Genomic DNA, 26,653 nt, shown 5'->3' on the forward strand with positions numbered 1-26,653 from the left:
AAATTCTTCTAAATGTTTTAATAACTTTAAAATGTTTATAAAGTTTCCGATTTTATATAAAAAACGTATACAATGTAAGCTCATTGTTTCGGAATGAATTAATTTACTTGACCAAGCAGTGGGCGGTCACAGTTGCATAAAGCATGAAAAAAGACTTTATAATGTACAATGTTTGACAAGAATAATTCAGGCATCATACCCGTAACCTAACCCCTTAATTAAATGTTTATTAAGCTGGAAATAAGTCTTTGTTCATGCTTTATTAAGGCTAATTAAGCTGTAGTCATTAAAGAGTACCACCCATTTGTGCTGGTTATTTTGAGAAAGGATGGACTGTATATAATAGACCTTTAATATGACATAAATTGAACTGTTAATATGAAATTGTATTGTATTATTCCTTTAAGCGTGAAGATGATTTCCTTCAAGTTGTCAGATTTAAGTCTGTTAAATCTTGCCATTGACACAGACACACACCCATAGACTCAGGACTCTTGTATGAACTCAGAACATGTGATCCGTGCAGCGTTGCGCCTCACCCGTATTGTTAATGGAGAAGTCAGACTTGCGCTGCTGAGTGGAGGGCAGCTCGTTCATGCGCAGAGACCGCCCGCGCTTGAACGGGGACGTGTTTTGGCTCAGGGCGGGGAAACCTCTGAAGGAGCCCTGTCGGGCCAAGGCCTCAGGCGTGGCATGTCGGCGCGGGATCACCTGAGGTCCCAGGGCGGTCATCACGGAGAGGGGCGGGGAGGAGGAGGGGGAAGAGGAAGAGCCCGCCGAGAGGGGGCCGGAGGAGTTTGTCCCACTGCTGATGGAGTTCACACTGACTGTAGGGTCCGTGTCTGAGGAAAGAGCAGAGGTCACAGTTCAGGAGCCTTTTCAGAACTAGAGCCGTCACAAGGTCATGTTTAGACTGAGGATTAGAAGTTAAGATAAAATATTCCTTTACATGGGGAAATTTCATTGTTGCAACGCAGGTAGATACAGAGGAAAAGAACAGATAACTTGTAGGAAGTTTGAAAAAAACACTCTCAGTAGAAGATCTCTTATAAACGAAAACTCAGAATATATAAATAGAATTTTATTATTATAGAATTTTATAAGAATATTATTGTCATCATATTAAAACAAACAAAAGCAAAATTCTTAATTAATTTTCATTCACATTGTCTATTAAATCACCATTCCTCTACCAAGTAACCAGCTTTATGAAATCAAACTTTCTGAATGATGAAGTTAAATTGATTTGACATATTGAGCCAGATAAAAAGCACTTTGTATTTAGGTCTCTAGAGTTCTCATTGAAATGTCACAATGTTTTAATTCTTACGATTATATTGGGACCCGATTCATTTTGATCCCTATTCAGAAGTAAAATGTGAAATAATGAACGGTCAAAAGTGTTCATTCACTGTATGGTAGGTTTATAGACTATAGTTTAGTTTAGTTTTTACTTTCATCCCAATCAAATATAACCAATCATATAAATAGGAAGCAATATATTCTTGCAATTGGCTTGAAATCAGAATCAGGTTTATTGCCAAACGAGGAATTTGCTTGCCACCACTTCTCTCTACCATTACGATGTATTCATAAATAACCAGTTTATCTTCCTTTGAGCCTTCTTTATTCCGATTATTTGATTATGTAATTTTGGGACAACCACTAATGTTTTGTGACATTGAAAGACATCACAAACAACCAAATAAACAAACAAATGGTGGCAAATAAACTAAACTAAAGAGTCCTAAAACCACACAAACCTTTCTTTGCGTCCTGGAGCTGCCTCATCACCTCCTCTCTCTCGGCCGCCTCCGTTGCCGTGGTGACCCTGAATGAGCCCTCCCGGGTGAAGGTCGTCCTGTTGGCGTCGAAGGTCGCGGTGACACCGCACTCCTTCTCCCGCTTCTGTTTCCGCTCCAAACAGGCCGCGAAGGCACAGCCGACTGCGTGACTCAGACGCTCGCCCTGCAAACCAGAGATTCATGACTACACACAGTAATTATACACAACAACCCATTTAACACAACTATTTTATGTTCATTAAGTACTATGTGACTTTGCTGGAGAGGGTACTGCCTACTTGTCTTCATTTCTTTGCCTGGAATGTCCCGCAGTATGGCATTTAAACTTGTCTATCTTACATTTATAAAGTGACAGTTTTTAGCGAGGGTCCGATGTGGATTTTTTAATGAGGCGATATTCGATATTTGGCTTGCTGCTGTGACCGAATGTTTTAAAATTCCAAACAAAATTCAAAGCAAGGTCCATAAAACTATCTTAAATTGAAGTAAAGATCACAAACTAACTTTCCACTTGGTAAAAATAATAATAAAATGTATTTATCTGAAAAATAATGGTGTCTTCAATATTTCCCGATACTGGAGGTCTCCAGGTATTTTTAATACAATCTACCGGTATTACTATTATTATTTATATACCAGTGGTTCTTAAACTTTTTGGAGGTACTGAACCCCAGTTTCATTGGGTTAGTTGGAAAAATAAAATGTATTTTTTCAAATTTTGTGGCCTCATGCATGAACCTGACAAACCCACAAACAAATCAAATTGGTCAGATTGCATGACGTGCTGTAAACACCGCCCACTTTCTACATGCAGCCAATCATACATCAGTTCAGCAAAAATAACCAATGAAACGGGTCTACCTGCTGCGCTAAACACTTAGTGACGTCATGATGCATTTTTAAAATATTAAAATCCCCAAATCCAGGGCCTGGCTCCGCCCATGGAAGTCATACGTTTGCACCTGACAGGACGACACCACTCTGATTCTGATGGTCTGAGATTCTGTCGAGCGGACAAGCAGATAACTTTGAGCAATCGAACAAATTCGTGTTGTATTCATCAGCAAAGATGAATATTAGGAATTTTCCAGCGAAACGGACAACTTTGAAACTCTCAAACACGGACTTATTCCATGGAGTCGCAGGGGGCGCTGTGCACGATTCTTCCGCGCAGGTAAATAGGCCCGCGGCAAATATGGATTCTCGCAAAGGGAACGGCGGCTCCCGCGGCTCCCGCGGCTCCCCGTATTCGCGACCGTCGGCTCTAGTCGTGAAAAACGAACTATTGGCCAAAAACATGCGGGAGGAAAACTACGAAGACTCAGACGGTTCTCTACCGGTCACGCCGGAGTTCCCCTTGGCGGAGCGCGACCCGTTGGAGTGCGCCACAAAGCAGTTGCTAAGCGACTTTTTCAAAGTCATCGCTGGGATTTCTCAGTCCAACAGGAGGAAAAGGCCAGCGCTGACTACAATGAAGCGAGTGGTGGAGAGCCTGCGCACGCCTTTGCCCAAATGCGCAGTCTATGTAGCTAAGGCTATAGAGGACAGAGGAGCTGATGTAGCGCTCATCAGTGAAGTGGCCAAGTTCATCTTTGAAGACGGCACCACCAACTGGGGTCGTGTCGCCAGCCTGATCTCATTCGGGGCCGTTGTGTGCCAGTCTCTGAAGACAAACAGAAGAGAAAACTATGTGGAGCAAGTGGGCCAAGCAATCTCCTCGTACCTTCTGTCCCACCATCGAGAGTGGCTGGTCCAGAACAATGCATGGGACGGATTTGTCCAATTCTTCAGAGTAGAAGACCCAGAGTCATCAGTGAGGAACACTCTTATGGCAGTAGTCGGATTCGGATTAGCTGGTATTGGTGCAACGCTGGCCATATTTATCAACCCGCTCTTTATTTGACATCAAGATGGGGATGGGAGCGATGTTTTACAAACTTTGCACAAACTCGGACTCCTTGTTCTTATGTTGGAGACATTTTAAGTTATATTTCATTTCACAAAGTTTATTTTTCGAATAATTGTTATTGTACATAAGTTTCTATGCATGTAATAAATGTTTACCTGAAATCTGCTGTCCATTGTTTACGTTGAGAGACTGCTTTAAAGCGTGAGCACAAGCTTGTTTCCATGCCTTTCACAATGTCCACGAAAAGACCGGGATCTTCATTGTGCAGAGGAGGAACTGATTTGCATGATTACAGTAAGTTGTTGTTTTATGGGTTGTTGTTGTTGTTGTTGTTTTATGGCAGTTGGCGTCCAAGTGTTTAGACTTTATTCTTCAGACTTTGTCGTATTCTTTAGAAGTTCTTCTTCCATTACTTTGGTGTTTCAAAGCCCATGAGTTTAAAGCACGTTACAACATCCTCTTGCTCCTCATCCTCGGCTCAGTTTCCAACACACCCCAACTCTATAAACGTTTACCCAATCCTGTAAGTAAGCAACTACAGCCTCACACAAACCCTGTGACTGGAATGTAAGAACGTTCAGCAGATTGGAGTTCTACTGTCACTTTTAACCTGGAGGATTGGCATTAACCAGAAGTGTGGCCCTGGACAGTTCAAATGCAGTGGGCTGAGTTTGGACACTTATATTGTCCTAGAACTAAATACTTAATCCAAGAAAAACACATTTTAAAGAAAGATAATATGATATGGTATGTTATAGTTATCACAGTTTTTTCAAAAATGTGGGTTGTCAGGTTCATGCATGGGGCCACAGAATTCAAAACATAGGTATATATTTTACTGGTGCACAAAATGAACTGTGCATCAACATCACGGTGTTCAAAGAACAAAATCATCAAAACAAGATTTTCACACAAAAACATAATGAAAATTTACTGCAAATCAGTGTGACTTCATCTGTTGACTTTCAGAGACCAGTTCAAAAATGCACATTCACCTTAGCAAGTGCCACCCTCAAGTCATTTTCACAACAAAGTCTGTTCCTTTTCTTCATTTTTATGTCCAGCATCCTTGAAAAGGATTTCTCGTAAAGAAATTATATTATAGTAGTTATAGAAAAGGACAAGGGAAATGGCCCCAGAGGCTGACCTTTGGGACCAGGCTGGTGCCAAGACTTAACCCTAAAAGGAGGGCTGAGATTCAGGGTAACCTCTGGGGCCTGTTCTCTATTGCTTTTGGCCCTTTTGGGGCCAGGCTGGTGCCAAGACTTAGCCCAGAAAGGAGGGCTTTGATACAGGTTAAACTCTGGGTGATTTCCCTGGTCCTTTTGGCCCTCTTAGGTGCAAGCTGGTACCAAGACATTGCCCAGAAAGGTGGGCTTTGATTCAGTCTAAAATATTAAGAAAGAAATCACAAGACATACCATCACGACAGTCACAAGTCGACAAATGAATGCACCAAATTCCCTGCAGCACAAATCATATGAGTCTGATGTGTGTTTTGACCTCCGCCGAACCCTGAGGTTGACTCACCGAACCCAGGTTAAGAACCACTGGTATATACACATCACGATACAACAATGATTCTTGATTACTGACAGATAACAAAAGTATGTATTAATTTTAACACATCACTGTTCCATTAGTATGTGACCATTCTTTATGAAATCAAACTTTCTGAATGCAAAAGTAAAGCTATTGTGATATAAAACAGCCACATAAAAATCATTATACATTTAGGTGCACTTTTCTGGGTCCTGATTGAATAGAAATGACACAATTTTGCTTCTAAAATGGTCACGATTATTACTTTTTAATTCTTACAATTATATTATGACCTGAATAATCCCAATGACCAATTAATCTTGACATCCCTATGAAGGTAAAGGAAGACACAGATAGGAGACATTAAAATACAGCTCATGTGTCACCAGGATAACCATTTAAAGAGGAACTGGATACTGTGTGGGACAAAGGTTAAAGGATGTAATGCCTCTCTAGGTCTTCATTGGAGACATCAGAAATAGTTTGTGTTTGTAGTCTGTGTTCTTACCGAGTCTTTGATGGCCATGAAGCAGTGGCAGATCCAGCGTCGCGTGGTGCCGTCTCTGCAGATGTAGGAAAAGACTCAAAGTTTCTAACATCCCACTCTGACTTTGAGGATGTGGGGGTCCCGGAGCACTTGGATCAGGCTCGGGGAAAGGCTGCTGCGAGTTTCGAAAGTGAAGCAGCTGCACGAGGATGCAGCGACCAGAGTATGACGCCATCTGCAGGAGAGACACCGCCGATGCTTTGCCTTTCACGGACACCTGCAATAAAAACAGAGGTGGCAGTGTCATACAAGAAAACACTACGGATTAAGGTTAGTCCACCCTAAATCAGTTTTGCTATTTGATGTGCACTCATGAGCACCAAATGTTCTACTTTGCATTTGGAAACTAATCGTTTAGTATCAGGGAATAGAAATCTGTCTAATAAATACAGATGAAATAAGCCAAATGTATCCATGCATTTCAGAATGATGAAATATTAGGACTGTTGCCATAGCAATTTAAGAAGCAATGGGGGAACAGGTTTTCAAATGTCTTGCTTGTTGAGCGTTTAAACATGGTTGAGTCATGCAAAACTACAGCCTTTCTATAGGATTAGCCAATTGGAGGGGACATTTATCATTTTTATATTCTGGGTGGGTTTTTCCTCGTGAGATGAATTCATGCATGGATCATTTCTTACGCCGTTGGTCTTTACCCATTCACAGTCCAGTCCCAGCATAGGGAAGTCCGACAGCTCCTTCTGGAACAGGGGCCACAGTTGTTGCCACTCCTCCGTCGAACTCACCGTGACGGGATTCACACCAAACACTTGCTCACATGACGGTAACTGGACTGTGGGCGGAGCCGGTGTGGGCTTGGACTCTCCGGCCTTCACTTCCTCTTCGGTAAATTCGGGCGATGGGTCAAACGCCACAGGTGTCAAGTCCTTTTCAGCGGGACATGGTAGTGCTACAGTTTCAGCCGCCTTCTGATTGGAAAGCAGCCTTCTTCTTTTGGTGCGGTAAACTCTCCACGCCAGCAGCCCACCTAAAGTCACCCCCAGGACTGTGGTCACAACTGCAGTTAGGGGTATACGATGAGACATGGCGGCCGCTTTTGGGGTTTGTCAAGCAGAGTAACAAGTGCTATTGACAAGGAAAAGAAACAAACAAACAAAATGTAATGAATGAAATTCATTTCATGAAATTTAGATGCTTGGTTTTACCTTTTGTGCGTCAGTGAGTGAATGAAACCTTACTGTTGAAGGGCAGTTTGGACAAGAACAGCATTTCTCTGAAAAGGGGAAAGTGCAAATGAGTAAATACTGTACAACCGCATCACGTTTAGGGGGCTAATGTGTAATTTCCCCTGTGAATCAAAACGGTTTGATGTAAGGTTAAATGTTCCAGAAGTTGAGTGGGCAAGATTTCAGGTTTCAACTTCCAACTTTTCAGTAGAATGTTTTTTACATCAAAAAAACAGGGCAACATAAATATTCTTCTCAGAAAATGATCACTTTAGGGGTCCTGTCTTTTTGGGTGGTAAAATTATGTGATATATTGCCATTCCAATCTCTCTCTGTGTTTAAAAGGGGTAAACATTGCAAACTACACGGTTTTATAGCAGTCTCTGCAACATATCAGGCCTGTCTCACCTTCACCTTCACTACTCATTGAGGTGGAGACCCTTATAGTAATACAAATAAGAAAGCAAGAGGATTCTAGACTTGTGCATGTCAAAACAAGATAAAACACTACAGTTTGTTCTGCAGGATTTGTTTTGATTAGCAGCTTCAAAACAGTTCTTGATTAGAAATTATGATTAGCTTTTCGTACAGATATTTCTGCCAGTACTCATGACAAAACAAGTAGCAGACGTGGTTCAGGAGGCATTAAGTGAACGGCTGAGAAAAATTAGTCTAGATTAATATTGTAAACCCAGTGGCCTGATAAGACAGCATCTTTAGCTGCCACATCGCATTCCTCATCGAGCTCCAAAAGGTCTTGTCATTATGAGGGAGGTACATGTAATATTTCAAAAGCCAACTCAACGTATAGTTATTTTCTGCCTTTCAGACGTTGATGAACAAATTATCAATTTCTGTGCATTATTCTTGGCTTCAGTGTCCTTGTTTGAGTTGTGCAGTTGCATTAGCGAAATTAGCAGCCAGGTTCTGCGGCCAAAAATACATAAATATATGTTTTAATCCGCACAGTTTCTTCAGACTGCACATTCTGCATTATTTCAAGCTTTCAGAGATAACTTTGCAGTCTTACCTCTACGTTATTATCCAAAACCACACCGGTTCTTGTCACACTTGTTTGTGTGGCTGCTCCATGTCTTCCGGCCTCTATTTATAACCGACGGAGGCTGAGAGCGCAGCGCCCTCTGGTGGTCGGGGGTTTCAATGGTTTCTTCTTCTTCCTGTTTTTTTTTTGGCGGGTGGCAACCAACGTTAGGTGCATTTCCACCACCTACTGTGCTGGAGTGTGGGTCAGAGTATCTGCACTTATGTATACTGTACCTCAAAATTCTATGTATTAGCTTTGTTTCCCTTAAGAATTTTACTAAATCGTTGCATTCTATGGTTTTCAATATATTTTCCAAACAAACACTTCTTCTCTGTTCCTAAAAAAATCCCGCTTAAAAATCTCCCTCTTTGCCTCAAACCTACTGCATCGTAAAAGGACATGCTCCACTGACTCAATTTCAACTCCACATTCACACAATCCTGAAGGATGTTTCCCCAGTAACTTTAACGTTTGATTTAACCCAGTGTGTCCCAATCTTAATCTTGTAATTGCCACCTGCTCTCTTCTGCTCAGCCCCAGTTTTTACCTTCCCTACCTTCTTTTGTACCTGATACATGTGCCTCCCCTTCTGCCCTTCATCCCAGCGCCGCTGCCACTCTGTTACAATTTGACTTAAGATTACCGATTTCACCCCTGTCTTACTAAGAGCTACTTCAAACATAATCTCCTTTAGCGCCTGCTTAGCAAGACAGTCAGCTATTTCATTTCCAGGTATCTGCTTATGAGCTGGGATCCACATAAATTTGATTTGAATTTGGCGGCAATTAAGTCGAAACAAAAACTGATACATTTCAAAGAGTATGTCTGGACGGCTCTGTGATGAGAAAGCGTGAATAGAAGTCAATGAGGCAAATGAATCGGAAACATACAAGTGCCTCTTCAACTCTATTTTCTTCTACCCACTGTAACGTCTTCATAATTGCATCACCTCAACTGTGTAAACAGCAAGGTAGTCGGATGTTCTCTGTTTTTTTGAATATTTAACTCCGGTATAACATATGCATAACCCGTTTTCCCTGATTCCGATTCTTTGGACCCATCTGTGTATATAATAATGCAACTTGAATAGATATTATGAATTCTCTCATTCACAGCCTCCAAAATATTCCTCCCCCTTCTACCTTCCATCTCGTGAACATACAAGTCAACTTCAACTGCCGGCTATAGCCAAAAAGGTGTGACTGGGCCGGACACGGCAGGACTGTAATTTCTCCCCTGGATTTCCATCTCAGTTGCAATTTGACTTGCTGTCCAGGCAAAGCAAGATGTTTCTGCCTTCTGTTTTCCCGACATGGCTAAAGATTTTTGACTGCTGGATGGCGCTCCTCCCCATGTCCCTGTAAATTTGTCCAGTATTGCATCATGATTTGCTTATGTCTCAGGTCTACGGGCAACTCTCCCATCTCAACCTGAACTGCTGTAACAGGAGACGTTTTTAGAGCTCCACAGCATAATCTCAGGGCTTGATTTTGCAGAACTTCCAACCTCCTAATTCATGTTTTACTTGCTTCTCTGTACATCAGGCACCCGTAGTCCATCACCGATCTAATCAATGCAATGTATGTGTTTTTAAGAGCAGCTAGCTCCGCCCCCCACGCACACCCTGACAAACACCTCATTATATTGATCACTTTTTTTACATTTCTCTTCCACTTTCCTTATGTGCTCATTCCATAAAAGTTTTGAGTCGAAGAACAAGTCCCAAAAATCTAAAACTACTTACCCGCTCAATATTTCCCCCATACATTTTTAAATCAATCTCCTCACTCTTTCTCCAACTAAAAACCACTGACTTTGTTTTCTCCACAGAGAACTTAAAACCCCAAGTGTACGACCAGTTCTCAACCGTCTTTATTGCCCTCCGGATTTTATTTTGCACAAGCCTTAGATTCTTTCCTCTTTTCCACAAGGCTCCATCATCAGCGAATAACGATTGCATTAAATCTGGCTCAATATTACTAAAAACATCATTTACCATAGTTAAAAACAGAAGTGGACTAATAACGCTGCCTTGTGGAGTACCGTTCTCAACCTTATATTTATCTCGCAGTTCCCATCTGGACTTGGATAACTCTCAAATAAAAAAACTGTTTAATCCAGTTAAAAGCCCTACCTCTAACTCCCATCTTAAATAACTTAATCAAAAGACCCTCCTTCCAGACCATATCATACACTTTCTCTGTATCGAAGAAAACTGCTAGTACTACCTCCTTATTCACCTGTGCTTTTCTAATTTCCGTCTCTAGACATACAGCTGGATCCATCGTTCCCCTGCCTTTCCTAAACACACTCTGAAATGGTGGAAAAAAAAAACTTACTCTCAATGTGGTATGTTATTCTCTCTGTTATCATCCTCTCCATGACCTTACCAACATTTGATGTAAGCGCAATAGGTCTGTAACTTGATGGATTTGTTGGATCTTTCCCTGGCTCGATAATGGGAATAATCACTGCTTCCTTCCAGCTCCTGGGTAACCTGCCCTCTTCCCATACCTTATTAAATATCCCTAATAATTTCCCCTTCCGCCCTACACCCAAGATGCTTCAACATAATATAACAGATCTGGTCCTTTCCTGGTGTAGTCATGCCAGACTTCTCTATAGCCCTCTTCATCTCTGACATAGAGAACGGAACATCCATCACTTGGTTACAGAGTGTTGGTTCCTCCAAGATATTCCCATTTGCCATCCTGGTTTCATCCCTTCCACGTTTCCCTGCCTCTGACAAATTATCCGAACTATGAATTTTTGCAAATGCTCGGACCATAAGGTCAGCCTTCTCTACATTAGACACAGCAGTTACTTCCCCTTGTTTAAGAATTGGATATGTCCTCTCTCTTCTAATCCCTCTCATCTTTCTAATCATACCCCATACATTTCCCAGAGGGGTTGTCCTACCTATTGTGTCGCAATATCCTCTCCAACTTCCCTTTCTTGCCTGTTTAATTACTTTCCTTACTTGTGCCTGAGCTCTTTTATATTCTATTAGCTTCTGGAAATTGTGTGTTCTCTCCGACTCTCTGCGACTTCTATTTCTCACCTTTACTGCCTCAGTACACTCTTCTATCCACCAGGGAACTGCCTTCTTACTCATTCTCCCCTTACTTTTTGGAATTGCCAAATTAGCAGCGCTCATCAATACCTCTGAAAATGTTTTATCCACCTCTTCTATGTTTGAACGTAAATCGACCTCCTCTATACATACATATTTAAATATATCCCACCTAGCCTTACTGAACACCCACCTCTCCTGTTTTTCACCATCATTCGCTTCCCTATTTATACTTATTGTGCAAAAGATTGGAAAATGATCACTGCCAATAGTAGACTCGCCCTTTACATCCCACTCACAAATCCCAGCAAGATCTCTTGATACCAATGTTAGGTCTAAAACAGAGCTTCTCCCTGTGTGAACATCGATCCGCACATCCCCCTTCCATCATTTATACAAACCAAATTATTATCCTCCAAGAACTGTTCTACAATCTCCCCATTTGCATCATTCTGCGCTGCCCCCCATAAAGTGCTATGTGAATTAAAATCCCCACATCACACCAAACACTTGCTCACATGACGGTAACTGGACTGTGGGCGGAGCCGGTGTGGGCTTGGACTCTCCGGCCTTCACTTCCTCTTCGGTACATTCAGGCGATGGGTCAAACGCCACAGGTGTCAAGTCCTTTTCAGCGGGACATGGTAGTGCTACAGTTTCAGCCGCCTTCTGATTGGAAAGCAGCCTTCTTCTTTTGGTGCGGTAAACTCTCCACGCCAGCAGTCCACCTAAAGTCACCCCCAGGACTGTGGTCACAACTGCAGTTAGGGGTATACGATGAGACATGGCGGCCGCTTTTGGGGTTTGTCAAGCAGAGTAACAAGTGCTATTGACAAGGAAAAGAAACAAACAAACAAAATGTAATGAATGAAATTCATTTTATGAAATGTAGATGCTTGGTTTTACCTTTTGTGCGTCAGTGAGTGAATGAAACTTTACTGTTGAAGGGCAGTTTGGACAAGAACAGCATTTCTCTGAAAAGGGGAAAGTGCAAATGAGTAAATACTGTACAACCGCATCACGTTTGGGGGGCTAATGTGTAATTTCCCCTGTGAATCAAAACGGTTTGATGTAATGTTAAAATGTACCAGAAGTATTACTGGGAAATTTGAAAATATGTTTGATCGAGTTGGCAAGTTTTCAGGTTTCAACTTCCAACTTTTCAGTAGAATGTTTGTTTGTTTTTACATTAAAAAAAAACAGGGCAACATAAATATTCCTCGCAGAAAATGATCACTTTAGGGGTCCTGTATTTTTGGGTGGTAAAATGATGTGATATATTGCCATTCCAATCTCTCTCGGTGTTTAAAAGGGGTAAACATTGCAAACTACACGGTTTTATAGCAACATATCAGGCCTGTCTCACCTTCACCTTCACTACTCATTGAGGTGGAGACCCTTATAGTAATACAAATAAGTGTTGAGAAAGCAAGAGGATTCTAGACTTGTGCATGTCTAAACAAGATAAAACACTGCAGGATTTGTTTTGATTAGCAGCTTCAAAACAGTTCTTGATTAGAAATTATGATTAGCTTTTCGTACAGATATTTCTGCCAGTACTCATGACAAAACAAGTAGCAGACGTGGTTCAGGAGGCATTAAGTGAACGGCTGAGAAAAATTTGTCTAGATTAATATTGTAAACCCAGTGGCCTGATAAGATAGCATCTTTAGCTGCCACATCTCATTCCTCGAGCTCCAAAAGGTCTTGTCATTATGAGGGAGGTACATGTATTATTTCAAAAGCCAACTCAACGTAAAGTTATTTTCTGCTTTTCAGACGTTGATGAACAAATTATCAATTTCTGTGCATCATTCTTGGCTTCACTGTCCTTGTTTGAGTTGTGCAGTTGCATTAGCGAAATTAGCAGCCAGGTTCTGCGGCCAAAAATACATAAATATAAGTTTTAATCCGCAAAGTTTCTTCAGACTGCACATTCTCCATTATTTCAAGCTTTCAGAGATAACTTTGCAGTCTTACCTCTACGTTATTATCCAAAACCACACCGGTTCTTGTCACACTTGTTTGTGTGGCTGCTCCATGTCTTCCGGCCTCTATTTATAACCAACGGAGGCTGAGAGCGCAGCGCCCTCTGGTGGTCGGGGGTTTCAATGGTTTTGGTCAGTGAACGCGATCAATAAATGATTCTGCAGATTATTAAAACTCCATTTAAGGCAACATTTTTATTTATTTATTCCCTGTTGTCAACCATCTGATAAAAGGGCACTATCAAACTCCAGGGCATGTAGTACATACAGGGAAATCTATAACCTTATTTTCAGTCAAATCAGTCATTCTGTGATGAATCAGGATCAGTTTAAATTCAAGAATCACAAATTAAAAAAGCCTCAAATTTACGAAATTTTCCATTTAAAAGGCATTCCATCTGGACTTTTCACTTTTGTTTTTAGGGGTAGTATAACAATGATATTGGTGGGTTGAACTCATGTGTCATTCATTTTGTCCTCAATTCATCAGATTTGACCAAATATGTCTATGTTCAGACAATCATACCAGGAGCAGTTTTATATCCCAGATAAAAATATTTCATTATTTTTAACTAATGTGAAATGGTAATTTGGTAACTTTAATATAAATTAACACATTTGTTGTCTAATTATCACTATCAGCAAATAGCTATCGGCGCATTCATTCATATTGGACCATTCCCATTTGTTTTACTTAATTACAAATTCATGAATCAAATTTTTAGTCTTTTTGGTTCTGCATTGAAATGGCAATTGTCAAGACCCAGAAATGCCAAATCTGTCATCAGTCAATCCAAACCGCCTAACAGCAGCTCTACCCCTTTGTGCATAGTTTGTAACCACCACGAGTAAATCTGACAGCAGAGGGCAAAACTAGAGGGTCAGCCATTTGTTTATACATCAAAACAGCTTCAGTTTGAATTGAGGGTAATTTTAGTCTGGCATTTTAGGGGAAATTAGCCCAAATGATAAAGAGTTTTAACTAAACATGTGCCATACATTATGAACAGGACATTTTAGTCACCTGCGCATGCTGAAGTCACGGTACTTTCAATGTGTAATGCAACTTTCCAAATGCAGTGACAAAGATTACAAACACTTTTCTACCACCATCAATTTATTCAATCTTTTTTCAATAGATCTCCAAAGAAGTGGAATAAAGTAATGAAATAATTACAAAATGGAAAAATAGAGAATAGATCATATTCACAGGCTTGATTAAAAAAATAAAACCATGACTGACCGAGTAAGTGAGAAGACGAGTTGATGGAATCTCCCTGTAGTTTTTGGGTGCAGCAGTCGACGCACCACAACTAACTAATTTAGGTCAAATGATCTAATGTTTAGTGCTTGTGCAAAGTAAAACATTCAACTTCTTCAAAAACAATGAGGATAAATAAGTGGAGAGCTTGAGAGTAAAAGTTTAAGTAGTGAAAGAGTTTTTCGTAGTACTACGAAAAACTCTGCACTGGTAAATGAGGCCACCAGTTGGGCACCGCCACCATCATTAGGTCCACACCGATTGTTGCTGCAACAAAACCTTATTTACAGTGAGATGCTTCACACCCAATCACAGGATGCGTCAGACGCCAGTAATATCTTTTAAACTTACAATATTAAAAAACCCAACAAAATTAAAGTAAAGCAGCTGTCCCTTCACAAAAATCTCTTTACATCACATTACAAATTAGCACTGCTGTGAGCTGTGTACAGAATAGATTCTTTATAGATAGATTTATATATTTATGTATAATATATGCTGTCTTTTTTTATACACGCACATAAACTTGTCATTGTAGCTAGCCTGCGCCTTTGGCAAGATTACTTACAACTCTTCTGTTAGATTCCAAAGCTATTTAAAATATACTTAATGCATAAAAATAAACATTTTGGCATTGTCTCACTCTTCTTCTGATTGGGAAGTTTTTTTATTGAGAACTCCTCGTCTCGGTGCTGCAGTCATTATGAGAAAGGTCTCGTCGTTTGTCCCCCCCACAGGGTCCCACGAGCCGCGTCTGAGCGAAGGCAACGAATGGGGTGATCAAAATCCACAGGGAAATGGCGACTGAGCTCCACAGCACAAACAAAACATTAAAGACGACGTAGATGAACTGCAGGAGGCGCTGTGTCTTGTGCGGCGACCCTCTACCTTCTTATCTGCTGAGATTTCTCCCCGTTTGTGGGGTTTTCGCCGCTTTAGCTTGTCCGCTGGATTAGAACGGACAACGCTCACCTTCCCCGTACAGTCACTTCAAATTCATTCTTACTCTAGTGCCGTTCAGTCGCCGCTCGCCGTCCTCAGAGTTGGATCTCAAATGTTTTATGAAGCTCGGTGGAAAAGGGATTTGTGGGGGAGGGTGAGGTGCGCTGGCGTGACCTGCTCTCCAGCGCCGCCCACTGAGCCTCAAAGGCGTCTTCCTGCGGCGGTTCGGCGGGCTGCATCACAGGCGACAAATGGGCAATCTGCGTTTGACTGGCCCAATTGTCCGCTCCGTTGAATGTTACGCTCCCGTTAGATGGTTGGTTCGAAACGGGCAGCGGAGGTTTGATGAACGGGCTGACGTTGGGGTTGCTCATCACCGGGACGTCCTGCGGTGGAATGACGGGCGCAGGGAACAGCTGGGTTTGCGCGGCCGACCCGAAAACGTTGGCCACCATTTGAGACGGGGTAATGCCCACGACGGGGACGCTCGGCTGCGGGAAGGAGAGCCCGTTGGAGATGGGGTACGAGGCGGGAGCGGGGGCGCTGAAGACCGGCTGTCGCGGCGGTATCATCGGGACGGCGGGGGGCAGGGTGGGCATAAAGGCCACTGGAAGAGCGGGCGCGGCTGGCATTGGGACGGGCGCGATGAAGGGTTGGGCGGGGGGCGGAGGGGCGGAGGGCATGAGGGGGTTCGGCTGCGGGACAGTGGGCAAGATGGGGTTTGGAGCTTGGACTGATCTGGTCACTTCCTCCAGCCACCTGTCGGCCTCTGACGGTGTGCGCCTGTGGGACGCCATGGCGGGGGACGACGAGGGGGGCACAACTATGACCGGAGCGGGGGAGGCCCAGTCTGCTGCGCCTGTCGGGGACAAATGCAACAAGTTAATGGTGAAAAGCAAAGAGAAACCCTGAAGAAAGACCCCCCCCCCGTCAGGTCCTGCTTTCAAATTTGTTATGCTAATTTCCATCACAAAACAAAATGAAATTGCTTTGAACTTCCATCCATCCATCCATCCATTTTCTACCGGTTGTTCCCTTTCGGGGTTGTGAGTGACTGGAGCCTATCCCAGTGACTTCGGGCCTTAGGCGGGGTACATCCTGGACAGTGGCCAACTCGTCGCAGGGCCAACACTTGACAAAGCACTGCTTTGAACTTAACTCTGAAAAATATAGTAGCTACTAGGACAGTGGTTCTTAAACTTTTTGTAGGTACTGAACCCCACCAGTTTCATATGCGCATTCACCAGACCCTTGGAAATAAAAATATTTTTTTCAAAGTCTGGGGCCCCATGCATGAACCTGACACCCCACAAAATAATGAATCCAAGAAAAAAATATTTTAAACAAAGATAATATGATAAGGTATGTTATCATAGTTATATCTTTTTTCAAAAATGTGGGTTGTCAGGTTCATGTATGGGGCCACAGAATTCAAAACATAGGTGTATATTTTACTAGTGCACAAAATGAACCGTGCATCAACATCACTGTGTTCAAAGAACAAAATCATCAAAACAAGACAAAAACAAAATAATGAAGATAACTCAGAAGAGGACGGAAATCTATGGGAGACTAGATGCGATGTGATCCGTCGCGCTAATAAACAAACGCACGTGTGTGTTGTATTACTCCACACAAGTGGAAGTGCGCATGCGCACTTCCACTTCCACCTGAGTACTCAAATCGTCCATTGCGCCTTTAATATGGAGAATAATGTATTTAAAATAAAAAAATAAATGAAAGTCTGGCTAGTCGACTACAAAAATAGCAGTTAGCTTACCCTAATCTCTACCATAAATTGTGTTTTTAGATGCAATCAGAATTTTATGAAATGTTATAATCACAATGACAGACATCGAGCAATTACGTATATTGTATGTGATTTTTTTTTTTAAGAAGCTATACATTTCCAGAAGATTGGCAGCATTTCGTTAAGCGCTAATTGATTGGTTTACAACACATTACAGAAAAAAAAAAATCACAAAAAATGTGTTCAAAGCGTGCATTCAGTTTACATTTCTGTGTCCAAAACAGCATAATGTAAAAACAATGAGATCCCTTTAGCCAGAGCCTCTTACCTGTCTGCACTGGGGCGGCCGGGCCCGGTGCCGGGGTCTTGGCCCAGGGGTTAGTGTCCCGGGCGGGCAGGGCGGGGGGCAGTGCGGGGAGGTTAACAGAAGCAGCAGCCACAGAGAAGACGGGAGCAGTGCCATTCACTACAGTACAGACAAACAAGACGCTCACGTTGTCATTGTGTTAGACATGCGAAGTTAATAACAGCCTCAAATGACAAGTTAACAGACGAGTAATTAGAAAAGTGTCAAGCAGTTCAGTGCATATTTAACATGCAGAAACACAAAATAGAGATTAGTCTCTAAAAGGATAATTACGATACAGGAAACTCTCCAAACTGTGGGGCATGGATTCATGTTTTTTGTGCAGAAATGTTGGCAGGGGAGTACATTTGGCAGCAAAAGGCACGCAGTTTTTTTTTAAATTTAGCTTGAATTTATGAACTTTGCTGCCAGCGTCTCCAAATAAGGAGTGCTCATTATCCAAAAACTGTTCCATGCGTACATGTTATTAAAGAAACCCAGTGCATAAAGAAAGATATATCAATGCACACAATAAGAACGTACGCGAGGCCCTCTACAACAGGGCCAATGTTTAGTAACTTACATTTTACACACATTTGTTCTCCCCTGAGTAAGTCGTGACAATGGTGTAGCTGTGTTTTTGAGCTGAAATGGTCTTATTATAGACCTGGTTTAGATCTGGTGATACTCGAGAAGCCAAATCTTTTCTTTGGTTGAACTTGGTGTGAAAAGTTAAGGGACTAATTGCAAATACAAACAAATACACATCAAAACTTAGAGTAAACCTAGACCTAAACTTTAACTAGTCTAGAAGAGTAAAAGCTTTCCAGTAATGACGACGATGCTTAGTAGCGTTAGTTTGAAAGAGTAAATTGCGTGGTTACCTGGGGCGATGGGGGACTGTGGAGAAGATGCAGGTTTGGGCATGGGGGCGGAGGAGAAGGGGTCTTCTGGAGGGCCACTGAACGCAGAGGCGATCTGAGTGCACAGAGAGCTGATGCTGTCGCTCTCACCCTCCACTTCAGGGACTGAGGACGCAATAAAGGGAGAGATGCAAAGCAATAATCAATAATAATCAACATTTCTACTCGTATTCTTTAGTCATTTTATTATTAGCGACTGAAAACGTTCTCAAAAGATATAGGTTTTACTAGGGATGTGCAAAAGTAATGAAATACTGCCAAACTACATGGTAAAACTATGTCCATTATCAATCTGAATACTTTTACCAATTTATATTAACTACACTTTTAATTAATAGCCTGAATGGAGCTCGACAGTCAAAGCTCACTGTGGTTGCGGAAATACAGTTCTCATTTATACAGTTCTCATTCACAGGGATTAAAAAATATTCAAATAGCAAGAATTTAATGGCACGGCAAAGGACAAGCAGCTCTGTTGTAACTGATTGTAAAAACACATGTAAAACTTAAAATTCTTCTAAATGTTTTAATAACTTTAAAATGTTTATAAAGTTTCCGATTTTATATAAAAACGTATACAATGTAAGCTCATTGTTTCGGAATGAATTAATTTACTTGACCAAGCGGTGGGCGGTCACAGTTGCATAAAGCATGAAAAAAGACTTTATAATGTACAATGTTTGACAAGAATAATTCAGGCATCATACCCGTAACCTAACCCCTTAATTAAATGTTTATTAAGCTGGAAATAAGTCATTGTTCATGCTTTATTAAGGCTAATTAAGCTGTAGTTATTAAAGAGTACCACCCATTTGTGCTGGTTATTTTGAGAAAGGATGGACTGTATATAATAGACCTTTAATATGACATAAATTGAACTGTTAATATGAAATTGTATTGTATTATATTAAGATGATTTCCTTCAAGTTGTCAGATTTAAGTCTGTTAAATCTTGCCATTGACACAGACACACACCCATAGACTCAGGACTCTTGTATGAACTCAGAACATGTGATCCGTGCAGCGTTGCGCCTCACCCGTATTGTTAATGGAGAAGTCAGACTTGCGCTGCTGAGTGGAGGGCAGCTCGTTCATGCGCAGAGACCGCCCGCGCTTGAACGGGGACGTGTTTTGGCTCAGGGCGGGGAAACCTCTGAAGGAGCCCTGTCGGGCCAAGGCCTCAGGCGTGGCATGTCGGCGCGGGATCACCTGAGGTCCCAGGGCGGTCATCACGGAGAGGGGCGGGGAGGAGGAGGGGGAAGAGGAAGAGCCCGCCGAGAGGGGGCCGGAGGAGTTTGTCCCACTGCTGATGGAGTTCACACTGACTGTAGGGTCCGTGTCTGAGGAAAGAGCAGAGGTCACAGTTCAGGAGCCTTTTCAGAACTAGAGCCGTCACAAGGTCATGTTTAGACTTAGGATTATAAGTTAAGATAAAATATTCCTTTATTGTCCACACATGGGGAAATTTCATTGTTGCAACGCAGGTAGATACAGAGGTAGATACAGAAGAAAAGAACAGATAACTTATAGGAAGATTGAAAAAAACACTCTCAGTAGATCTCTTATAAACAAAAACTCAGAATATATAAATAGAATTTTATTATTATAGAATTTTATAAGAATATTATTGTCATCATATTAAAACAAACAAAAGCAAAATTCTTAACTAATTTTCATTCACATTGTCTATTAAATCACCATTCCTCTACCAAGTAACCAGCTTTATGAAATCAAACTTTCTGAATAATGAAGTTAAATTGATTTGACATTTTGAGCCAGATAAAAAAAAACTTTGCATTTAGGTCTCTAGAGTTCTCATTGAATCCATCCATCCATCCATTTTCTACCGCTTGTTCCCTTTCGGGGTCGCGGGTGACTGGAGCCTATCCCAGTGACTTCGGGCCTTAGGCGGGGTACACCCTGGACAGTGGCCAACTTGTCGCAGGGCCAACATAGAGACATAGACATTACAGACACTTCACTCTCACATTCATTCACTAGGGCCAATTTAGAGTTACCAATTTTGCCTAACACATGCATGTCTTTGGACGGTGGGAGGAAGCCGGAGAACCCGGAGAGAACCCACGGTAACACTGGGAGAACATGCAGACTCCACCCAGAGAGATCATGTGATGTTGGTCTGGTCCGGGAATCGAACCCATGATCTCCTTCTTGGGAGGCAAGAGCGCTAACCGCCTTTGCCACCGTGCACCCCTTTGAATTGTCACAATGTTTTAATTCTTACGATTATATTGGGACCCGATTCATTTTGATCCCTATTCAGAAGTAAAATGTGAAATAATGAACGGTCAAAAGTGTTCATTCACTGTATGGTAGGTTTATAGACTATAGTTTAGTTTAGTTTTTACTTTCATCCCAATCAAATATAACCAATCATATAAATAGGAAGCAATATATTCTTGCAATTGGCTTGAAATCAGAATCAGGTTTATTGCCAAACGAGGAATTTGCTTGCCACCACTTCTCTCTACCATTACGATGTATTCATAAATAACCAGTTTATCTTCCTTTGAGCCTTCTTTATTCCGATTATTTGATTATGCAATTTTGGGACAACCACTAATGTTTTGTGACATTGAAAGACATCACAAACAACCAAATAAACAAACAAATGGTGGCAAATAAACTAAACTAAAGAGTCCTAAAACCACACCTTTCTTTGCGTCCTGGAGCTGCCTCATCACCTCCTCTCTCTCGGCCGCCTCCGTTGCCGTGGTGACCCTGAATGAGCCCTCCCGGGTGAAGGTCGTCCTGTTGGCGTCGAAGGTCGCGGTGACACCGCACTCCTTCTCCCGCTTCTGTTTCCGCTCCAAACAGGCCGCGAAGGCACAGCCGACTGCGTGACTCAGACGCTCGCCCTGCAAACCAGAGATTCATGACTACACACTGTAATTATACACAACAACCCATTTAACACAACTATTTTATGTTCATTAAGTACTATGTGACTTTGCTGGAGAGGGTACTGCCTACTTGTCTTCATTTCTTTGCCTGGAATGTCCCGCAGTATGGCATTTAAACTTGTCTATCTTACATTTATAAAGTGACAGTTTTTAGCGAGGGTCCGATGTGGATTTTTTAATGAGGCGATATTCGATATTTGGCTTGCTGCTGTGACCGAATGTTTTAAAATCCCAAACAAAATTCAAAGCAAGGTCCATAAAACTATCTTAAATTGAAGTAAAGATCACAAACTAACTTTCCACTTGATAAAAATAATAAAATGTATTTATCTGAAAAATAATGGTGTCTTCAATATTTCCCGATACTGGAACCGAAATATCATCCATCTCCAGGTATTTTTAATACAATCTACCGGTATTACTATTATTATTTATATACCAGTGGTTCTTAAACTTTTTGGAGGTACTGAACCCCAGTTTCATTGGGTTAGTTGGAAAAATAAAATGTATTTTTTCAAATTTTGTGGCCTCATGCATGAACCTGACAAACCCACAAACTAATCAAATTGGTCAGATTGCATGACGTGCTGTAAACACCGCCCACTTTCTACATGCAGCCAATCATACATCAGTTCAGCAAAAATAACCAATGAAACGGGTCTACCTGCTGCGCTAAACACTTAGTGACGTCATGATGCATTTTTAAAATATTAAAATCCCCAAATCCAGGGCCTGGCTCCGCCCATGGAAGTCATACGTTTGCACCTGACAGGACGACACCACTCTGATTCTGATGGTCTGAGATTCTGTCGAGCGGACAAGCAGATAACTTTGAGCAATCGAACAAATTCGTGTTGTATTCATCAGCAAAGATGAATATTAGGAATTTTCCAGCGAAACGGACAACTTTGAAACTCTCAAACACGGACTTATTCCATGGAGTCGCAGGGGGCGCTGTGCACGATTCTTCCGCGCAGGTAAATAGGCCCGCGGCAAATATGGATTCTCGCAAAGGGAACGGCGGCTCCCGCGGCTCCCGCGGCTCCCCGTATTCGCGACCGTCGGCTCTAGTCGTGAAAAACGAACTATTGGCCAAAAACATGCGGGAGGAAAACTACGAAGACTCAGACGGTTCTCTACCGGTCACGCCGGAGTTCCCCTTGGCGGAGCGCGACCCGTTGGAGTGCGCCACAAAGCAGTTGCTAAGCGACTTTTTCAAAGTCATCGCTGGGATTTCTCAGTCCAACAGGAGGAAAAGGCCAGCGCTGACTACAATGAAGCGAGTGGTGGAGAGCCTGCGCACGCCTTTGCCCAAATGCGCAGTCTATGTAGCTAAGGCTATAGAGGACAGAGGAGCTGATGTAGCGCTCATCAGTGAAGTGGCCAAGTTCATCTTTGAAGACGGCACCACCAACTGGGGTCGTGTCGCCAGCCTGATCTCATTCGGGGCCGTTGTGTGCCAGTCTCTGAAGACAAACAGAAGAGAAAACTATGTGGAGCAAGTGGGCCAAGCAATCTCCTCGTACCTTCTGTCCCACCATCGAGAGTGGCTGGTCCAGAACAATGCATGGGACGGATTTGTCCAATTCTTCAGAGTAGAAGACCCAGAGTCATCAGTGAGGAACACTCTTATGGCAGTAGTCGGATTCGGATTAGCTGGTATTGGTGCAACGCTGGCCATATTTATCAACCCGCTCTTTATTTGACATCAAGATGGGGATGGGAGCGATGTTTTACAAACTTTGCACAAACTCGGACTCCTTGTTCTTATGTTGGAGACATTTTAAGTTATATTTCATTTCACAAAGTTTATTTTTCGAATAATTGTTATTGTACATAAGTTTCTATGCATGTAATAAATGTTTACCTGAAATCTGCTGTCCATTGTTTACGTTGAGAGACTGCTTTAAAGCGTGAGCACAAGCTTGTTTCCATGCCTTTCACAATGTCCACGAAAAGACCGGGATCTTCATTGTGCAGAGGAGGAACTGATTTGCATGATTACAGTAAGTTGTTGTTTTATGGGTTGTTGTTGTTGTTGTTGTTTTATGGCAGTTGACGTCCAAGTGTTTAGACTTTATTCTTCAGACTTTGTCGTATTCTTTAGAAGTTCTTCTTCCATTACTTTGGTGTTTCAAAGCCCATGAGTTTAAAGCACGTTACAACATCCTCTTGCTCCTCATCCTCGGCTCAGTTTCCAACACACCCCAACTCTATAAACGTTTACCCAATCCTGTAAGTAAGCAACTACAGCCTCACACAAACCCTGTGACTGGAATGTAAGAACGTTCAGCAGATTGGAGTTCTACTGTCACTTTTAACCTGGAGGATTGGCATTAACCAGAAGTGTGGCCCTGGACAGTTCAAATGCAGTGGGCTGAGTTTGGACACTTATATTGTCCTAGAACTAAATACTTAATCCAAGAAAAACACATTTTAAAGAAAGATAATATGATATGGTATGTTATAGTTATCACAGTTTTTTCAAAAATGTGGGTTGTCAGGTTCATGCATGGGGCCACAGAATTCAAAACATAGGTATATATTTTACTGGTGCACAAAATGAACTGTGCATCAACATCACGGTGTTCAAAGAACAAAATCATCAAAACAAGATTTTCACACAAAAACATAATGAAAATTTACTGCAAATCAGTGTGACTTCATCTGTTGACTTTCAGAGACCAGTTCAAAAATGCACATTCACCTTAGCAAGTGCCACCCTCAAGTCATTTTCACAACAAAGTCTGTTCCTTTTCTTCATTTTTATGTCCAGCATCCTTGAAAAGGATTTCTCGTAAAGAAATTATATTATAGTAGTTATAGAAAAGGACAAGGGAAATGGCCCCAGAGGCTGACCTTTGGGACCAGGCTGGTGCCAAGACTTAACCCTAAAAGGAGGGCTGAGATTCAGGGTAACCTCTGGGGCCTGTTCTCTATTGCTTTTGGCCCTTTTGGGGCCAGGCTGGTGCCAAGACTTAGCCCAGAAAGGAGGGCTTTGATACAGGTTAAACTCTGGGTGATTTCCCTGGTCCTTTTGGCCCTCTTAGGTGCAAGCTGGTACCAAGACATTGCCCAGAAAGGTGGGCTTTGATTCAGTCTAAAATATTAAGAAAGAAATCACAAGACATACCATCACGACAGTCACAAGTCGACAAATGAATGCACCAAATTCCCTGCAGCACAAATCATATGAGTCTGATGTGTGTTTTGACCTCCGCCGAACCCTGAGGTTGACTCACCGAACCCAGGTTAAGAACCACTGGTATATACACATCACGATACAACAATGATTCTTGATTACTGACAGATAACAGAAGGGAAATCCTCTCATTTTTATTAATTTTAACACATCACTGTTCCATTAGTATGTGACCATTCTTTATGAAATCAAACTTTCTGAATGCAAAAGTAAAGCTATTGTGATATAAAACAGCCACATAAAAATCATTATACATTTAGGTGCACTTTTCTGGGTCCTGATTGAATAGAAATGACACAATTTTGCTTCTAAAATGGTCACGATTATTACTTTTTAATTCTTACAATTATATTATGACCTGAATAATCCCAATGACCAATTAATCTTGACATCCCTATGAAGGTAAAGGAAGACACAGATAGGAGACATTAAAATACAGCTCATGTGTCACCAGGATAACCATTTAAAGAGGAACTGGATACTGTGTGGGACAAAGGTTAAAGGATGTAATGCCTCTCTAGGTCTTCATTGGAGACATCAGAAATAGTTTGTGTTTGTAGTCTGTGTTCTTACCGAGTCTTTGATGGCCATGAAGCAGTGGCAGATCCAGCGTCGCGTGGTGCCGTCTCTGCAGATGTAGGAAAAGACTCAAAGTTTCTAACATCCCACTCTGACTTTGAGGATGTGGGGGTCCCGGAGCACTTGGATCAGGCTCGGGGAAAGGCTGCTGCGAGTTTCGAAAGTGAAGCAGCTGCACGAGGATGCAGCGACCAGAGTATGACGCCATCTGCAGGAGAGACACCGCCGATGCTTTGCCTTTCACGGACACCTGCAATAAAAACAGAGGTGGCAGTGTCATACAAGAAAACACTACGGATTAAGGTTAGTCCACCCTAAATCAGTTTTGCTATTTGATGTGCACTCATGAGCACCAAATGTTCTACTTTGCATTTGGAAACTAATCGTTTAGTATCAGGGAATAGAAATCTGTCTAATAAATACAGATGAAATAAGCCAAATGTATCCATGCATTTCAGAATGATGAAATATTAGGACTGTTGCCATAGCAATTTAAGAAGCAATGGGGGAACAGGTTTTCAAATGTCTTGCTTGTTGAGCGTTTAAACATGGTTGAGTCATGCAAAACTACAGCCTTTCTATAGGATTAGCCAATTGGAGGGGACATTTATCATTTTTATATTCTGGGTGGGTTTTTCCTCGTGAGATGAATTCATGCATGGATCATTTCTTACGCCGTTGGTCTTTACCCATTCACAGTCCAGTCCCAGCATAGGGAAGTCCGACAGCTCCTTCTGGAACAGGGGCCACAGTTGTTGCCACTCCTCCGTCGAACTCACCGTGACGGGATTCACACCAAACACTTGCTCACATGACGGTAACTGGACTGTGGGCGGAGCCGGTGTGGGCTTGGACTCTCCGGCCTTCACTTCCTCTTCGGTAAATTCGGGCGATGGGTCAAACGCCACAGGTGTCAAGTCCTTTTCAGCGGGACATGGTAGTGCTACAGTTTCAGCCGCCTTCTGATTGGAAAGCAGCCTTCTTCTTTTGGTGCGGTAAACTCTCCACGCCAGCAGCCCACCTAAAGTCACCCCCAGGACTGTGGTCACAACTGCAGTTAGGGGTATACGATGAGACATGGCGGCCGCTTTTGGGGTTTGTCAAGCAGAGTAACAAGTGCTATTGACAAGGAAAAGAAACAAACAAACAAAATGTAATGAATGAAATTCATTTCATGAAATTTAGATGCTTGGTTTTACCTTTTGTGCGTCAGTGAGTGAATGAAACTTTACTGTTGAAGGGCAGTTTGGACAAGAACAGCATTTCTCTGAAAAGGGGAAAGTGCAAATGAGTAAATACTGTACAACCGCATCACGTTTAGGGGGCTAATGTGTAATTTCCCCTGTGAATCAAAACGGTTTGATGTAAGGTTAAATGTTCCAGAAGTTGAGTGGGCAAGATTTCAGGTTTCAACTTCCAACTTTTCAGTAGAATGTTTTTTACATCAAAAAAACAGGGCAACATAAATATTCTTCTCAGAAAATGATCACTTTAGGGGTCCTGTCTTTTTGGGTGGTAAAATTATGTGATATATTGCCATTCCAATCTCTCTCTGTGTTTAAAAGGGGTAAACATTGCAAACTACACGGTTTTATAGCAGTCTCTGCAACATATCAGGCCTGTCTCACCT

At 42.0% G+C, this 26,653-nt stretch overlaps 2 protein-coding genes and 1 long non-coding RNA gene across 5 annotated transcripts; all 3 read right to left on the reverse strand.

The window, feature by feature from the left end:
* Positions 1 to 544: 544 nt before the first annotated feature.
* Positions 545 to 7,037, reverse strand: LOC140370841 (uncharacterized). Of its 2 annotated transcripts, none has more exons than XM_072458095.1 (5): positions 6,970 to 7,037; positions 6,460 to 6,889; positions 5,765 to 6,020; positions 1,764 to 1,968; positions 545 to 842 (listed from the first exon to the last, which is right to left on the reverse strand). In XM_072458095.1, exons 2-5 carry the CDS (start codon positions 6,847 to 6,849, stop codon positions 683 to 685), a joined length of 1,011 nt encoding a protein of 336 aa, XP_072314196.1. In that variant the 5' UTR covers positions 6,850 to 6,889; positions 6,970 to 7,037; the 3' UTR covers positions 545 to 682. The 2 variants fall into 2 exon arrangements, with proteins under 2 accessions (XP_072314196.1, XP_072314195.1); XM_072458094.1 differs by having other exon boundaries at positions 6,445 to 6,889.
* A 3,417-nt stretch (positions 7,038 to 10,454) lies between these two features.
* Positions 10,455 to 13,153, reverse strand: LOC140370720 (uncharacterized). The gene is made up of 3 exons (XR_011928384.1): positions 13,089 to 13,153; positions 12,015 to 12,082; positions 10,455 to 11,934 (listed from the first exon to the last, which is right to left on the reverse strand). It is a non-coding gene; the product is annotated as an uncharacterized lncRNA (long non-coding RNA).
* A 1,042-nt stretch (positions 13,154 to 14,195) lies between these two features.
* LOC140370840 (protein numb homolog) lies at positions 14,196 to 25,111 on the reverse strand. 2 transcript variants are annotated; one of them, XM_072458092.1, is made up of 6 exons: positions 25,018 to 25,111; positions 20,993 to 21,197; positions 19,356 to 19,658; positions 18,280 to 18,423; positions 17,378 to 17,515; positions 14,196 to 16,158 (listed from the first exon to the last, which is right to left on the reverse strand). In XM_072458092.1, exons 1-6 carry the CDS (start codon positions 25,033 to 25,035, stop codon positions 15,395 to 15,397), a joined length of 1,572 nt encoding a protein of 523 aa, XP_072314193.1. In that variant the 5' UTR covers positions 25,036 to 25,111; the 3' UTR covers positions 14,196 to 15,394. The 2 variants fall into 2 exon arrangements, with proteins under 2 accessions (XP_072314193.1, XP_072314194.1); XM_072458093.1 differs by lacking the exon at positions 17,378 to 17,515.
* Between the last annotated feature and the right edge of the window lie 1,542 nt (positions 25,112 to 26,653).

This window comes from Eucyclogobius newberryi, unplaced genomic scaffold, assembly GCF_026437365.1.
Source record: "Eucyclogobius newberryi isolate DKJ021-1_F unplaced genomic scaffold, fEucNew1.0.hap1 SCAF_21, whole genome shotgun sequence".
Taxonomy (NCBI): domain Eukaryota; kingdom Metazoa; phylum Chordata; class Actinopteri; order Gobiiformes; family Gobiidae; genus Eucyclogobius; species Eucyclogobius newberryi.

Coding starts and splice junctions, on each gene's coding strand:
- LOC140370841 (XM_072458094.1), bottom strand. CDS start 6,849: ATGTCTCATCGTATACCCCTAACTGCAGTTGTGACCACAGTCCTGGGG. Junction 1,969..5,764: donor TCATGGCCATCAAAGACTCG/GTAAGAACACAG, acceptor TCTGGTTTGCAG/GGCGAGCGTCTGAGTCACGC. Junction 843..1,763: donor GCTCCAGGACGCAAAGAAAG/GTTTGTGTGGTT, acceptor CTCTTTCCTCAG/ACACGGACCCTACAGTCAGT.
- LOC140370840 (XM_072458092.1), bottom strand. Junction 19,659..20,992: donor GCTCCAGGACGCAAAGAAAG/GTGTGGTTTTAG, acceptor CTCTTTCCTCAG/ACACGGACCCTACAGTCAGT. Junction 18,424..19,355: donor CTTCTCCATTAACAATACGG/GTGAGGCGCAAC, acceptor TTGCGTCCTCAG/TCCCTGAAGTGGAGGGTGAG.